The sequence below is a fragment of the Biomphalaria glabrata genome, chromosome 2 (assembly GCF_947242115.1).
Source record: "Biomphalaria glabrata chromosome 2, xgBioGlab47.1, whole genome shotgun sequence".
Lineage (NCBI taxonomy): Eukaryota > Metazoa > Mollusca > Gastropoda > Planorbidae > Biomphalaria > Biomphalaria glabrata.
This window is the reverse complement of record NC_074712.1, coordinates 29757111-29772345: the sequence shown is the minus strand read 5'-3', so window position 1 is coordinate 29772345 and position 15235 is coordinate 29757111. Positions and strand designations below refer to the sequence as shown.

General features: G+C 37.4%; 1 protein-coding gene across 5 annotated transcripts in view; it reads right to left on the bottom strand.

Moving 5' to 3' along the window:
• The window catches only part of LOC106071825 (ATPase family AAA domain-containing protein 5-like), a 37108-nt gene that overhangs the window by 11908 nt on the left and 9965 nt on the right, over positions 1–15235 (bottom strand). For all 5 annotated transcript variants that reach the window (XR_008776536.1, XM_013232006.2, XM_056019977.1 and 2 more), the window contains exons 6-14: positions 13513–13626; positions 12981–13142; positions 12337–12479; positions 11526–11658; positions 10861–11067; positions 10351–10448; positions 8745–8903; positions 7211–7612; positions 6043–6770 (exon numbers count right to left, since the gene is read on the bottom strand). Coding sequence is in view for 4 of the 5 variants with exons in the window: in XM_013232006.2 (XP_013087460.2) it covers positions 6043–6770; positions 7211–7612; positions 8745–8903; positions 10351–10448; positions 10861–11067; positions 11526–11658; positions 12337–12479; positions 12981–13142; positions 13513–13626 (2146 nt within the window). In the remaining variant the exon portion in view is untranslated. The remainder of the gene's footprint in view (positions 1–6042; positions 6771–7210; positions 7613–8744; positions 8904–10350; positions 10449–10860; positions 11068–11525; positions 11659–12336; positions 12480–12980; positions 13143–13512; positions 13627–15235) is intronic.

Here is a 15235-nt window from a genome sequence, read left to right as displayed (position 1 = left end):
GAGGATATGTTCCACGGTGAGGCGAGAGTCACAGTACTCGCAAAGTGGGGGCTCCTCTCTCTTCAGTACAAAAGAGTGCGTGATGTAGGTGTGGCCAATCCTAAGTCTGGACATGGTTGTGCTACCACGCCTTGTCAGACCCTTAGATGTGGGCCGCCACCTGACATCCGCCACAATCTGCCTGAGTTTACTGTGAGTCTCAGCCTCCCATCGGTTCTGCCACTCTCGATAGGTGGCAGAGGCAATACTTTGTCTCAGGTCCGAGTAGGGGATTTGGGTTCCTGACACCGCATGATTTAGGGCTCTCTTTGCTTCTCTGTCTGCGGCTTCGTTTCCCTCAATGCCAACATGGGAGGGGACCCAGATGAAGGTGACATCCCTACGGTCGGCTGTTATTAGGTCCAACAGCTTCAGGCTCTTATGTACCAATGGGATGTCAGTCTTCATCCGCCCCAAAGCTTGCAATGCAGATTTGGAGTCGGAGCAGATTATAAATTTCCTCCTTTCTGATGCTTTTACGGCCATAAGTGCAAGCAATATTGCGTGCAATTCGGCCGTAAAGATGGAGCAGCCATCGGGGAGTCTACGGGAGATTGTTTTGTTCCGAAAGGAGCAGGCACACGCGACCTTTCCCTCCATTTTGGATCCGTCTGTGTAGATGGTGCCACAATCTCCGTAGCTCTCCTGCAGTTCCCTAAAGTGGACTTGTAGTATGCTTGGGTCTGTATTTTCTTTTTTGAAATTAAGGAGGGATAAATTTAATTTGGGTTTATTCATTAGCCAAGGAGGATTCTGAGGGGTTTCTATTTTAGAGATTTGGTCAATGGGTGGGGTTAAATTTTGGATGGGTTCTCTCATTCGAAGGCCCAGCGGCTGTATGACGTTAGGCCTTCGATTGTATAATTCTACCTCTGTGGGGTTAAATATGGAGTCAAAAGCAGGGTTCGTGGGGTTGGATTTTAGCTTGACTATATACTGCATTGCAAGCTTTTTCATTCTTATATCCATGGGGAGTTCTCCAGCCTCCACATGGAGACTTGGGATAGGTGATGTACGAAACGCGCCGAGACAGAGACGCAGGGCAGCATTTTGTATTGGTTCCAGTATTTTTAGGTACGACTTCCTTGCTGCTCCATATATTATGGATCCGTAGTCTAGCTTGGATCGAATTAGACTCCGATAGAGCAGCAGCAAGGTATCTCTGTCAGCTCCCCAGTCCGTATGGCTGAGTACTCTTAGTATGTTTAATGACTTTTGGCATTTCTTCTTAAGTTCCTTAATGTGGGGGAGAAAATTAAATTTGGAATCTAAGGTGAGGCCTAAAAATTTTTTAGTTTTCACGACAGGGATCTTCTTTTTGTGTATAAATAGTTCAGGGTCTGGGTGGAGTCCCCTTAGATTACAAAAATGCATACTAACTGTTTTGGAGTCTGAGAATTTGAAACCATTATAGTTTGCCCAACCCTGAATTTTGTTTAAACATAACTGTAATTTCCTTTCTAAGGTGTTCATGTTTTTCCCATAAGTAAGAATGACAAAGTCATCAACATACAAAGAGCACTCTATGCCAGGGGACAGCGCATTTATGATGCTATTTATTTTAATGTTGAACAGGGTGACTGACAGAATGCTGCCCTGGGGTACACCCATTTCCTGGTCATGAGTGTCAGAAGCGGAGTTGCCCACTCGAACCTGAAATTTTCGATCTTTCAGGAATTCCTCCACAAAACGGGGGAGGTGTCCCTTAAGCCCCATAAGCGCCAGGTCACGTAGAATGCCATGTTTCCAGGTTGTGTCATAGGCCTTTTCTATATTGAAGAATACAGCTACTAGATGTTCTCTTCTGAGTAATGCATTTCTAATATAAGCTTCCAGCCTTACCAGGTGGTCAGTTGTTGTCCGCCCCTGCCGGAATCCGCACTGGTAGTTTGAGATCACTTTATTCCTTTCCAGGTACCAGACCAGCCTACTGTTAATCATTCTTTCCATGGTTTTGCAGATGCAGCTTGTTAGTGCTATTGGTCGATAGTTAGCTGGGTCAGAGCCGTCTCTTCCCGGTTTAGGTATCGGTATAACTGTGGCTTTCCTCCAGCTGTTTGGGAAAGCGCCTGTTTGCCACACACAGTTATAGACCCCTAGCAGGACTGCCAATGAGGGTTCGGGAAGGTGCTTGAGGAACTGGTAATGGATTTCGTCTTCTCCAGGCGCTGTGTCATGTGACTTGTCCAGCGATTCCCTCAGTTCCTCAAGCGAGAACGGTTTGTTGTAGTCTTCATTGTTCTCTGACCTGAAATCAATGGGGTGTCTTTCCTCCCTGGTTTTGACTTTTTGGAACTCTGGCGTGTAGTGTGCAGTGGATGATTTTTCTGCTATTGAGGATGCAAGGCAGTCAGCTATTTCTCTGGGGGACGTGACAGTTCGTCCTTGATTTTTCAAATGCCCTATTGCATTTGATTCTTTCCCTTTGATTCGCCTTACTGCCTTCCAAACCGCTCTAGCAGAAGTTTTGGCATCCAGACTGCCGACAAAATTTCTCCAGGAATTCCTTTTGGCTGACCGTATGGTTTGTCTAGCCTTTGCTCTAGCTATCCTGAATAGCTTTAGGTTTTCCTGGGAAGGATTCTTTATAAATGCAGCCAGTCGTTTTTTCCTATCACCAATAGCACTTTTGCAAGCTGTATCAAACCATGGTTTGCTAGGCCGTTTTGGATTTGCAGAGGTTAGGGGTACAACTTTCCTGGCTATACTTAGTAGCTTGCTAGCAAAGGTATCAGCTGGGTTCTGTTCATGGAGGATATTTTCTGTGATATCCTCAGAGCATCTTTTTTGGAATTGTTCCCAATCGGCCTTATTCAGTTTCCACCGCTGAGGTCGTCCCAATGAAGGGAGATTGTTAGTAATGATGATTGGGAAGTGATCACTTCCCCGTAGATCATTGCTAACTGACCATTTAAAATCGTCCAGAAGTCCGGGGACGCATACGGTGAGGTCAATGCATGTGAATGATCCAGTTCCTGGGTGCAAGTAGGTCGGTGATGCATCATTAAGTATGCATAAATCATGTTGGAGGAAGATATCCTCCAGCATACGACCTCTTGTGTCGGTGTTGTTGGATCCCCACATGGTGTTATGGGCATTGAAATCCCCAAGGATTAAATAAGGCCGGGGGAGTTGTTTCAATAGGTCCTCCATGTCTGTTCGGTTTAATGGAGCGCCTGGTGGTAGATACAGGCTGCAGCAAGTGATAACCTTGTGAAGGGTTATCCTAGCTGCTACGGCCTGTAGTGTGGTCTGTAGTTCTACCCTCTCATGGGGGATGCTATCCTTCACAAGGATACAGACTCCACCTGATGCTCTCTCTGCATCCTCAACATTCTTGGTGTAAGCACGGTAGCTTCGGAAGCTGATGCAATCTTTTAGAAATGTTTCCTGTAAGCAGACAGCTACAGGAGTCTCAGAGTCCATCAGTAGCTGCATTTCCTCGTAATTGGCCTTGAGGCCTCTACAATTCCACTGTACAATTCTGGAATCCATGGCTTATTCTAGATGACCTACTTGGAGCTATTTGGCCTTGGGAGGCCCCCGGGGGGGGGTTTCCCTTTATTCCAGTGACCTTGGTATTTTTATTCTTGGGTTTGGATGGAGAGGAGGACAACCCCCTTTTGGGGGAAGTCTTTCTCTCTGGAGAGGGGAGATCCCTCTGGTTAGAGCGGAGGTTATTTCCTCCTCTCTCACCTCGGGCATCCTCTCCGCTTTGATTTCTCCCCTTAGGGAGTTGGTCAACCTCTAACTCAGTAGAGGTTGGGGTGTCTGGCTGGGTTCTCTGAGGAGAACCTGTGTCAGACATGATGTCTCCGGGTTCTCCCGGAGTATTGGTTTTGACATGCTGCTCAGTCTCCATGCTCTCATCAGCGAGCACAGAGAACCTGTTCTTTAGCATGACAACAGGGCTTTCTTGTTTCTTCAGAGGTGTGTTCTTTGGCGGTGTTTTCTTCTGAGTTGGGGGAGGAGGAGGGGGTGGTGGGGTCAATGTGTCCGTCTGTGTGGCTATGGATCTTCCTTTCTTAGCAACAGCCTGGGCGTAGGTCTTTGTCAAGCCGAATTGGCCCTTGGGTAGGGCCAGTACAGCCGATTTCGCCTGGCTAAAGGTACATCCGTTTCTTGCCTTGTACTCCTGCACGGCAACCTCCTGTTTCCACACAGGGCAGTCCTTGGAGTAGGCTGAGTGGCCAGCTTGACAGTTTGGGCATTTGAACTGGGCTGTGCAGCCCTTGTCCTCATGACCCTCTCCAGCACATCTGGCACACACAGTGTTCCTCTTACAGACTGCCGCGCCGTGTCCATAACCCTGGCACTTGAAGCACCTCATGGGGTTAGGTATGTAGGGCCTCACTGGAACTCGTAGGTATCCTGCCTTCACATACTCTGGCGGTGTCCTAGTTCCGAATGTGAGGATAATAGTGGCGGTTTTGACCTCCTCACCCTCCCTGCGCCTGGTAATGCGCCGGGCATGGGTGATTCCTTCAATGCCCTCCACTATTTCCTTCTCAGAACATTCCAGTAGGTCCCTAGAGCTGATTACACCTCTGCTGGTGTTCAGACTCCTGTGTGGCATGACTTCCACTTGGAGATCACAGAGTCTTCTGCATCTTAAAAGCCCATCAGAGTGTGTCTTGCTGTCTACTTCTACAAGGAGTTCCATTGTTTTGTGTAGCTTAGACACACTCTTGGGCTCTCCCACTACTGACTTGAGTCCCTTATAGATAATAAAAGGGCTCAACTTGGTCAGGCTTTTTCCCTCCTCTGTGCATCTAACCACCAGAAATGATGGCCAGGTGGCACAGCTTTTTGCGACCTCCTCTTTTTTATCCTCAATTCGTCGTTTCTTGCCCAGACATAGGTCTGGGGCAAGTAGTTTTGTGTGTGTTTTTTGGTCCATATATATTTTGGTTAATTCGGCACCTGTGCTCCCCACCCGCCATCGAGTCCAACAAGGGGACGGGCCATTCGGATGTCCAGAATGAGCCCGCCAGGGCTACACAGGTGCTATACTCAGTCAGCTGCTACATCGGACATGTGTCCAATACAGCAGCTCCCTGATTGACCCTCCAGCCACCGCCCTCCAGCATAGGTCGACGACCTATGCTGGTAGCTCGGCATGACCAGCCGGTTGACCCAGAGCGGGCCATCTGGGTCTCAGGTCTAGGGGAACTTGGAGCCAAAGTATTGTGTTGTTGTGGTTTATCCTCAGATAGCCACCACTCAAACACCAGGATCTCTTTATCCCCCCTTACCCGTCGCAGTCCACGGCAAACGGACTGGTCTAGGACGTAGTGAGAATTTAAAGTTAAGGAGACAGTGTGATGATCAATGAAGGCAGACTTAGGAAAAGAGGAGGCAGACACAATGATATAAAAGAAGTAGGGCACTTTTGAGCTCCAAAAGTGCTAAGGAAAGAGGAGCGCAGTTTAACGTCATGTCTCGGGACGAAAAATAATTAATTACCAATTGACTAATTGGTTGATTTTTACATTGATTCACGTTTTATTAGGTACTATTGTTTAACTTGAACTGTGAATGGGTCCGGGAAAAATAATGTGTAGAATTATATTAGGGTACAAAAACCTACATATTTAGCCATATCTGTGAACACAGAAGGATTTACTTTGTAGGTATCAAACTAAATAATTAATTCCCAGTAATTAATTGACTAATTGGTTTATTTTTTAAATGGATTAATGTATTGTCTTCACCAATGAATAATTGTACAAAGTTTCAACTTGATTTGAGAATGGGCATGAGAGAAATAAAATGTTAAAACTTTTTACCAGACAGAGTGAGTTCATATAGGCTTTGTAAAATCAAAACTATGCTACAAATGTTACTTTTCATATTTAAATGCAGAAAAACGTGACAATAAAATTAGAATAGGTTTGAAATCTAATTTATGCAAAAATAATCAAAACAGTTAGTAGGCTGCATATAAATGAGAGAGAAAAATGTAAACTATCAGCAAAAGGAATCTGAAACATTGTCACTGACCTGTTCAATTGAGTATCATCACTAAGATTTGGCACATCCCCTACAGGTAGATGAAACTCTTCAGGCCAACTATTCTGTTTATCAGCTAGTGAGTCATGATTTGGAACAGTTTTCTCTGACCATGTATTTGCATGCTCATTGACCTTACGACACATGTTCCTGGTTGCCAACAAACTGACAGCACTGCCCATTGGCTGAAACACATCTCCCAGGTTGGAATATTTGTTGTGTGCTAGAAGAAGCTCCTGGTCATTCATTCCTGGGCTAGTTGCCTGGACATCAAGTCTTTCAAAATGTTCTAGACAGTCAACATAGGACATGCTGTCATAAAATCTAGAAATTTCTGACAGAATAGAAATTGTAACCTTAGACTTGGAGTCTTTAGCTCTGCTGGTCTCAGCAGACATGTCCTCTGGAGTATTAAACTGATGGGATAGATCTGTGTTCTGGACAGGGTGAGCTACTTCAATAGGGTTGTTTATATTGCTGTCTGGGGAGTCACTGGAACTGTCACTGTCAAACCAGGATTGTAGGATACGTTTCTTTGTTTTCTTACAAGACCTTGTGTCTTTAACTGATTCTGTCAAGTTTACTCCTGGCCTCTGGACTTTTGGTAAGGCAAGTCTAAATAAGGCGACTTGATACAAACTGTTACAAGAAAAGACTGAATTAAAAATGTCAATAAGCTGAATAGCATCACTGAACTTGCTGTAACTTGATAAATGTACCTGACAGAAAAACAACAGTAAAATTTATTTTAAACATGCAAAGGAATGTCTGACCTAAAAAAAGAATGATAGATACTTTTAACCAAACCTAAAGACAAGTTAAAATTAGTGTTGTAATAAATATGTTGTGTGGTTATCTGTCATTCAATATTTCACAACCAAGTTTACAGTTTACCAAACATATTAGTTTTAAAAATATATGAAACTGAAAAAAAAAAAACAACAAAAAAAAAACAACTAATGCTAATATTTAAATATACAACAGAAAGAAGAAACATAATCAATGCAATACTTTAACAAATAATTTTAAAAACTTTTTTTAAAAATTTAAAAGAAATCAATGTTATTGCAAATTATAAAAAGTCTTTGCTCATTAAAAAAAAAGAAGAGAAAAATGAAAAAGAATTAAGAAAAAAACAACATCTTAACAAAATACTTACATCGATTAATTTAAAAACAGTCCCTGGCGTAAATGTTTCTTTCAAAGCTAATCCTAATAAGGTCTCGACAATGTCTTTATGAGCCATGATACCAAACTTGTGTCTGATTGGTTGGATGACTGTATGATTACAATCTTCATCATCAATTACCATTTTCTTTCTGCCTAGTACTTTCATCTTGGCATTATTCTCATTTTCACATGAATTCAAAGTCACAGAGTCATGATCTATATCAACATCTTCTGTGGTGCGCCCACCTCCAGACTCACACCAGTACTGAAGGGACAGCAAACATTTTCTGATGTCTCCCTTGAGGTGATCCACAAGTGAGGAGAGAGACGAAGTGTCCACATTGATGCCATGTGACAGGCAGACTGTGCTTAAATATCTAGCAATACTGGACTGTAACACAAAAAAGAGACAAGAGAATGTTTGATAGCATGACAATAATACTAACAGATTTCTTGTAACATAAATCCAAATATAGCTTAAGAGCTCCCAGCTAAGAAATGTTGACATACTGCATAAGATCATTTAATTTTGAATTAACTACCTTTTTGTTTGTTTTGTCAGAACTTTATTTACCAGATTTATAGACTCTTTCACACTTAATGTTGAAACAAAATTTGTTCATTAGATTGTTCTCAAAAGACAGAGAAATTTAGCATTTGTTTTTTTTTAATATATATTAACAGATCTCATAAAAATTAGTTATTGTGTATTTTGGTAGCACAAAATGATAAAAAAAAATAAAGTTTTCCTTTCAGACCTTGCAATCAATGGGGCAGTTGATGTTACAGTCCTTTGTTTCTGTGGCCCACAGTTAACGAGGGTGTCATGTGGCCAGCACAACGACCAAAAGCTTTTACTTTTTCCTAACCTGTCAGGTACCCATTAGAACTGGGTGGACTCAGAGGCGCCCTAATATCCCGAAATTCGAACCTGGAACCCTAGGTTCGGAAGCCAAGTGCTTTACCACTCAGACATCGTGCCTCCAGCATATAATGATAAGGGCATACAAATTGTTTCTACCATAATTAAATGAAATTAAGGACTGGATGTAAAGAAAAAAAAACACAAGAATTACAAAAAGAATAGCTTTAATCATAAATGTTATTTTGAAGCTGATGATGGGATAAATGTTCTGGAGAGTATAAGTGAAAGTAAAATAAATTTAAGAGTATGTTCTAATGTTCAAACCTCCCGCCAGACATGCTCACTTGTACTATTTATTAAAAAAAGTAACATAAGTTCCCCTTTCAGACCTTGCAATCTATGGGGCAGATTATGTTAAGGTCATCTGTTTCTTTGGCCAATGGTTAACGAGCAGGGTGTCATGTGGCCAGCACAACGACCAACTACTTTTACTTTCCCCAACTAAAGTCAGGTACCCATTAGAGCTGGGTGGACTCAAGGGTGCCCTAAAATCATATATCCAGGTTATGAAGCCAAGAGCTTAACCACTCAGCCACAGCATTATACAACAAAAAGTTTATTGAAGACCAACATAGAATTAAAAAAAAAATAGACTTACTCTTGATGGTTTTTTGAAAAAGATACTGTCAAACTTTGCTGAGAGTTGGTTGTGAAAGTGTGAACTGGTACATGTCATGATAATTGGTATCTTGGTTGACATCATAAAATATTGTACTGTGGCAAGGAAACCTTTATCATCTTCAAACACAACATCAACCTGACAAGTAGACATTGGGAAGCAGTGAGGGGAACAGACTTGACATTTTTTTTTTAGGAAATTTTGTAAAATATCCCCCCCCCCCCCCCCTTTCTGTTTATGAACTGGCCAGTTGCGGCGACTTAAAAAAGATGTTGCTGAATTTCTAAAAATTATGTAGAATCATTTTATTTAATGTTTTCTTTAATTAATGTTGTATTGCATAATAATTACACTGTATGAGCTTTACTGCACATATGCACACAAAATGTATGCATGGCACTATTGTTTGTACATATAGATGAGAGGAGAAAGCTTTTCGCTGATGCTTTATATCTGGGTCCAGGCAGTCTGAGCATCCTATAAATAGATAACTGCTTTACTGGTATTGTAACAACTTCCCTCTCAAACAACTATAAAGAATAAATGTGTTTGAAAATCAAAACATGTTTGAGTTTTGGAAATACTTCAAAAGTATGAGCTACACTTCTGTTTGTTTCACTGATTATTAAATGTTGTACAGGAGAAACTGTTTATTAAACTTTGCACATGAAGTCCACCAAAAATGATTTGAAAAGCAATTGAGAGAAAGCTGCTGAATCTCTTTTGAGTTCTTAAGCAAGACAAGCAAGATCAACCAGATGAGGAGCAATGCTTAGAGGAAGAGAATGTTAAGCAATAAATCTATATATTGAGGCTTCCTAAATCATAAAATCCTTATGTGACTCTTTTTCATGCTGATACAAGTTGTTTACAAGAAGTGGATCTCTACCACAAGGGGGTTTTAAAGCATTACACTTAGTAATGATTAGTTATTAGTTAGATATAAAAAAAACTTTATATATTTCTCACTATATATCTAGATCTACTTAAATCTAATAACTTGGATCTACATCATCTCTAGTGACTCTAGATCCAATATATTATTATTAAATCTCTATTCTATCAGACTTATACTCAGTAACTCACTATAGTCATGATTCAAACCACTCTAGTCTAGACCGAGATCTAGACTTTTATAAGACAATACAGTAACACAAGATTTAAAAAAAAATAGAACTTATAAGTGTGTCAAAAGACAGGATGTGGGCATGTTCAAAACAAATCAAAAATCTTACTTTGCATTCTTCGAAAATGAACAAATAATAAAATCTTATTTTTTTTTAATAATAAAAAAAAAAAAAAAAAAAAATGTCGGGAAAATTCCCATCACTGTGGAATGAATTGCTAACATCTGATGCTTTTTCCACAGAAGTGGGTAAAGTTAGAAGATAGAGATTTATCTTATTCATCATAAACTTCAAAATACAATGTACTTTTATCGACAGAAAAATACAAACAAATATACATTTACATTTTTTTAGCAAACTAAAAAAAAAAATTTAATAAATAATTCCCTTATTAAAAAGACACAAGAAAGATTTTTTTTTATAAAAAGAAACTTTACTTGAGTTCATGCAAACTTTACCTCATCAAATAAAATCAGTGAAACTGTGGAAAGGTTAACATGACCTGAAGTGGGATTCTGTTCACAGATTTCTTCCACAGGACTAGAGGCAGACTTCTCTGTACACAGTATATAAACAATAATTTTGTGCAGCTCAAAAAGATAGTACATACAAAAACAACTATTGTGTAGCTTAAAAAGATTGCACATACATACATAAAAAACAATTTAAACACAAGTTGCTTAATTAACTAGCAATTAGATAATATGCATCTATGGCACAACTATATCAAGCATTTCAATATAGCAGAGCATAAGAATAAGTAATGTTCAGATTCAGACTCATCATCGAATCTTAGAAGTATAAGTTATGAGGTATGTTAGAATATTCAAACATATATATATATACACATACCTACAGACGCACATAAACAATTACTACCAATAAAAATTGCAGACACACATAAACAATTACTACTAATAAAAATGTGCAGTAAATAAATTCAATTTCTAAATATTCTTTAAACTTACCTCTATCTGAACACTTTGTTTCCTTATTCTTCATCTGCTTCTTTTCATCCTTAACATTGTTTTTGTGTTTGTTCAGTTTATCATTTGCCATTTGAGAGGGAATGTTGCTTTTGAAGAAGTTGGCAACGGATGCTGCATGAGGTTTTGAAGTTGATTTTGGTTTAGTTTTGAGCTTGTCTTTACTGGGTTCTTTCTGTGGGACAGTATCTGAAAATTTCAGAAACTATTATTCATCAGCTTTAAAATACTAAGTTTAAAAAATGAATAGAATAGTGACATCAAAACTGTAGAAGAAAAGAACAATAAACAAGTTAAATATTAACAAGTAAGGAAACAACTTTTAAAAAGATTAAATGATGAAACATGCTACAGTTCAGTCATTTTTAATAATGATCAAGTGATATGCTTATAAAAAAAACAACTATCTGGAGTCAAGAATGTTTACATAGAGGCCAACTTGATAGAATGAGAGATGTGCAATAAGGTATCAAAGAAAGTGAAGTGAAGACAGAAATGTGTTTCCTTCTGTTTATTACAACTATGTCAAACAGTAAATTTATACTTATAATACTTCAAAATAGGGCTCCAGTCACATGAAAAGTGTTCTATGAGATGGACCATAGTGGTTACGACTGAAGGAGACCAACAATAACACTTTAACCTACCTCTAACTATGGTTTCTTCTGACACTGCAGTTTCTGTTTTCTTCTGAGCTACTTTGTGAGACTGAGTTGCTTCTTCAAGTTGAGAAAGCAGCTGTTTACCACTTCTTAGAGAGGAGGAATTCACTTCAAACACCTGAACATAGTGATATAGTATAGAGAGTTTATATACAGTATAGTGTCGGGTTCTTTTTGTTGCTTTGCTTGGCTCATTAGGGGTTACTTACAATTAAGAACAATTAATACTCAATATACTTCAATTCTAACTTCAGCTATCCATGAATAACAAAAACACTTTAATATCAAATAAAGCACACAATTATATCACTCTCAAGAAATAATACAAAACACCAGTCCAACCTTCCTGGACCAGGACCAAGACCTCACTAACTAACACTCTCTCTCGCACATTCAACAAAGACTAAATCATTCAGTTCATAACACGTGCAAGACTATTCACATTCATAACCTGGGAGTACATAAACAAGTGGATATAAAAAATCATACCAAAATATCAAAGTAACTTATTTACTCTTGCCATACCGCCCCCTGACATATAGTACAACATTTTACAATTTCTCAACTGCAAATAAATGTAATAGGGGAGATCTAACAACAAGCTCAGAAAATAGGAGAAAATGTTTAGATACATAAAAAATATTAAACATTGTTTATTGCAAGATTCTAAAGGAATCAAAATAATCTTATACTGATATATCTGGTATACTGCCTAATCTAAAGCCTTAACAACAACAAAATTTAGTAGAACTATTAATTTCAATATACAAGTCAGTATTCATGCCCCAACTTTTACCTTAAAGCCTAACTCATGTGCCAATGCATAGACTGAAGATGTTTTCCCAGTTCCATGAGGCCCAGTGATTAACATAGTGTTACACAGCTTGTTCTCCTCCTCATCACTGTCAGTGAAATCACTGTCATCTGACCAGGAGCTAGCTGTTAATGTTGCCAGATAAATTTTCAATAAAAACAAACAGTATTAACAACAGAAAAAAAAAAAAACAACAGTAACTAAATGTAGGAATAGTTAATTTTTAGATCATAAACTTAAAAAAAAAAAATTATGCTTTTTCGCCAAAAAATTTTTTTGATCTTATAATGATGTCTGAGAAATATCTTAAATATACAATGGTACGAAAAGAAAAGAAAACACCAAACTGTGGACAGAGAAATATAGAGGTGCCAGAAAGTGAAGATGGATTGGTAATAGCCTTAAAAAAGATACCAACAATAAAGCTAGACAGGCCTTAGAGTGAAGGTCCCAGGGCACTAGATGTAGAGGAAGACCACAGGATAGAGCTGGGAAGCCTTTAATAAACTAGCAAGTGACGCATGTTTTTACTGAGGCCCTATGTTTCATGAGAAATGCAAAGGAAATATGAAAATGATCTTATTTAAAGGATATATTTAACATTATGAAATAATCTGAAATCTTACTTTTTTTACTTTTCATGACAGGTTTTGATGAAACATTTTTATCTTCTTTCTGTAACAAAGATTTCCATTTCTCAAGCCAAGATTTCAATTGTTTAATTAGACCACTATTGCCAACAATATGGTCAGTACAATCTGGTTGGTGGAAATCTGTCCATAAACAATCTATAAAACAAATAATATCACACATGTAGCACAAGTGTCTTTAAAAGCACAGACCAAAATAAAATAAAAAAAAACAACAAACAAACCATTTCCATATAATAAGTAACAAAAGTGAAAGAATCTCTTTTTTTTTTTAAATGTAAAATTTAATAACAAAATCACAAATAAACACAATTTTAAAATATTTCATTACTCTTTTGCTACAAATTTAAAATAAACTCACATAAATGATAACTTGATTAAAGAATAAGTTCCAAGTTTTCTTAATATTAGATTTACATTCAATTTTGTTTTTATACAGTATTTTCAGTATAGCAAGTTAATATTTTTTACATTTTTGTCAAATAAGATAAATTAATATTTAAAATACCTTTGACATCAAGAATTTGTTTATTGTCAGACTTAGTAGAACGTGGTGGCGTGTCATCTACAACAATTATTTCCTCGGCTTCATGCAACTTTTTAGACGGCTCTTGATCTTGTGCTAAGAATGAAATACAAATAGGTCTATATAGTTTTGTCTCTCTATGACCAACTTCATTACAAACTGAATGAGTTGTTCAGAGTCAAAAGCATTTTCAAAAGTAGTTTTGCTTTTTATTTGAAAGTTAGTTAAAATGATTTCTGGCTGCCAAATAAAAACAATCTGGTGTGCTTTTAAATAAATATAAGGTTAACTTCATATTGAATTTGAACATTATAAAATATATAGTTTGGAATTATACATAAAAAAAACAACAAAAAAACTATAACCAGGTACAGTTTTCATTATGACTTTACTTGCAAACTGCTAGCTGGACATAACTATTACTTTTTCCCTAGTACAAGACTTTATAATTTAAATTTCTTTATTTTGTGTGTGTGTGTAATAAGCACAATTTTTAACTATCAAAGTAGGTCAATCCAATCTAATATATAAACTATTTGAATTATTGTCATTGCAAGATTCTAACATCACTCCACAGGTAGCCACCCAATAAAATGTGTCAAGATATTATTGTTTTATTATTAAAATGATTTTCTTCTATTAGCCACACACTGTTAAAGTAAGACTAAAACTTTGAAGGTAGTAAATGATCTTCTATTAGCCACACAATGTTAAAGTAAGACTAAAACTTTGAAGGTAGTAAATGATCTTCTATTAGCCACACACTGTTAAAGTAAGACTAAAACTTTGAAGATAGTAAATGATCTTCTATTAGCCACACACTGTTAAAGTAAGACTAAAACTTTGAAGGTAGTAAATGATCTTCTATTAGCCACACACTGTTAAAGTAAGACTAAAACTTTGAAGGTAGTAAATGATCTTCTATTAGCCACACAATGTTAAAGTAAGACTAAAACTTTAAAGGTAGTAAATGATCTATTAGCCACACAATGTTAAAGTAAGACTAAAACTTTGAAGGTAGTAAATGATCTTCTATTAGCCACACACTGTTAAAGTAAGACTAAAACTTTAAAGGTAGTAAATGATCTTCTATTAGCCACACACTGTTAAAGTAAGACTAAAACTTTAAAGGTAGTAAATGATCTTCTATTAGCCACACAATGTTAAAGTAAGACTAAAACTTTGAAGGTAGTAAATGATCTTCTATTAGCCACACAATGTTAAAGTAAGACTAAAACTTTGAAGGTAGTAAATGATCTTCTATTAGCCACACAATGTTAAAGTAAGACTAAAACTTTGAAGGTAGTAAATGATCTTCTATTAGCCACACAATGTTAAAGTAAGACTAAAACTTTGAAGGTAGTAAATGATCTTCTATTAGCCACACAATGTTAAAGTAAGACTAAAATTTTAAAGGTAGTAAATGATCTTCTATTAGCCACACAATGTTAAAGTAAGACTAAAATTTTAAAGGTAGTAAATGATCTTCTATTAGCCACACAATGTTAAAGTAAGACTAAAACTTGAAAGGTAGTAAATGATGTCTACACAAAAAAGAAACATAGAAGCAAAAGAGACATTGTGGGCTGCCAACATTTTTTAAAATATTTAAACCAATTATTTTTTTCTTTTAAACCACAGCTATGTCTTGAGGTATGAAAAATTTGCTAAATGAAATTTTAACATTTTATGCAGGCATGTATGA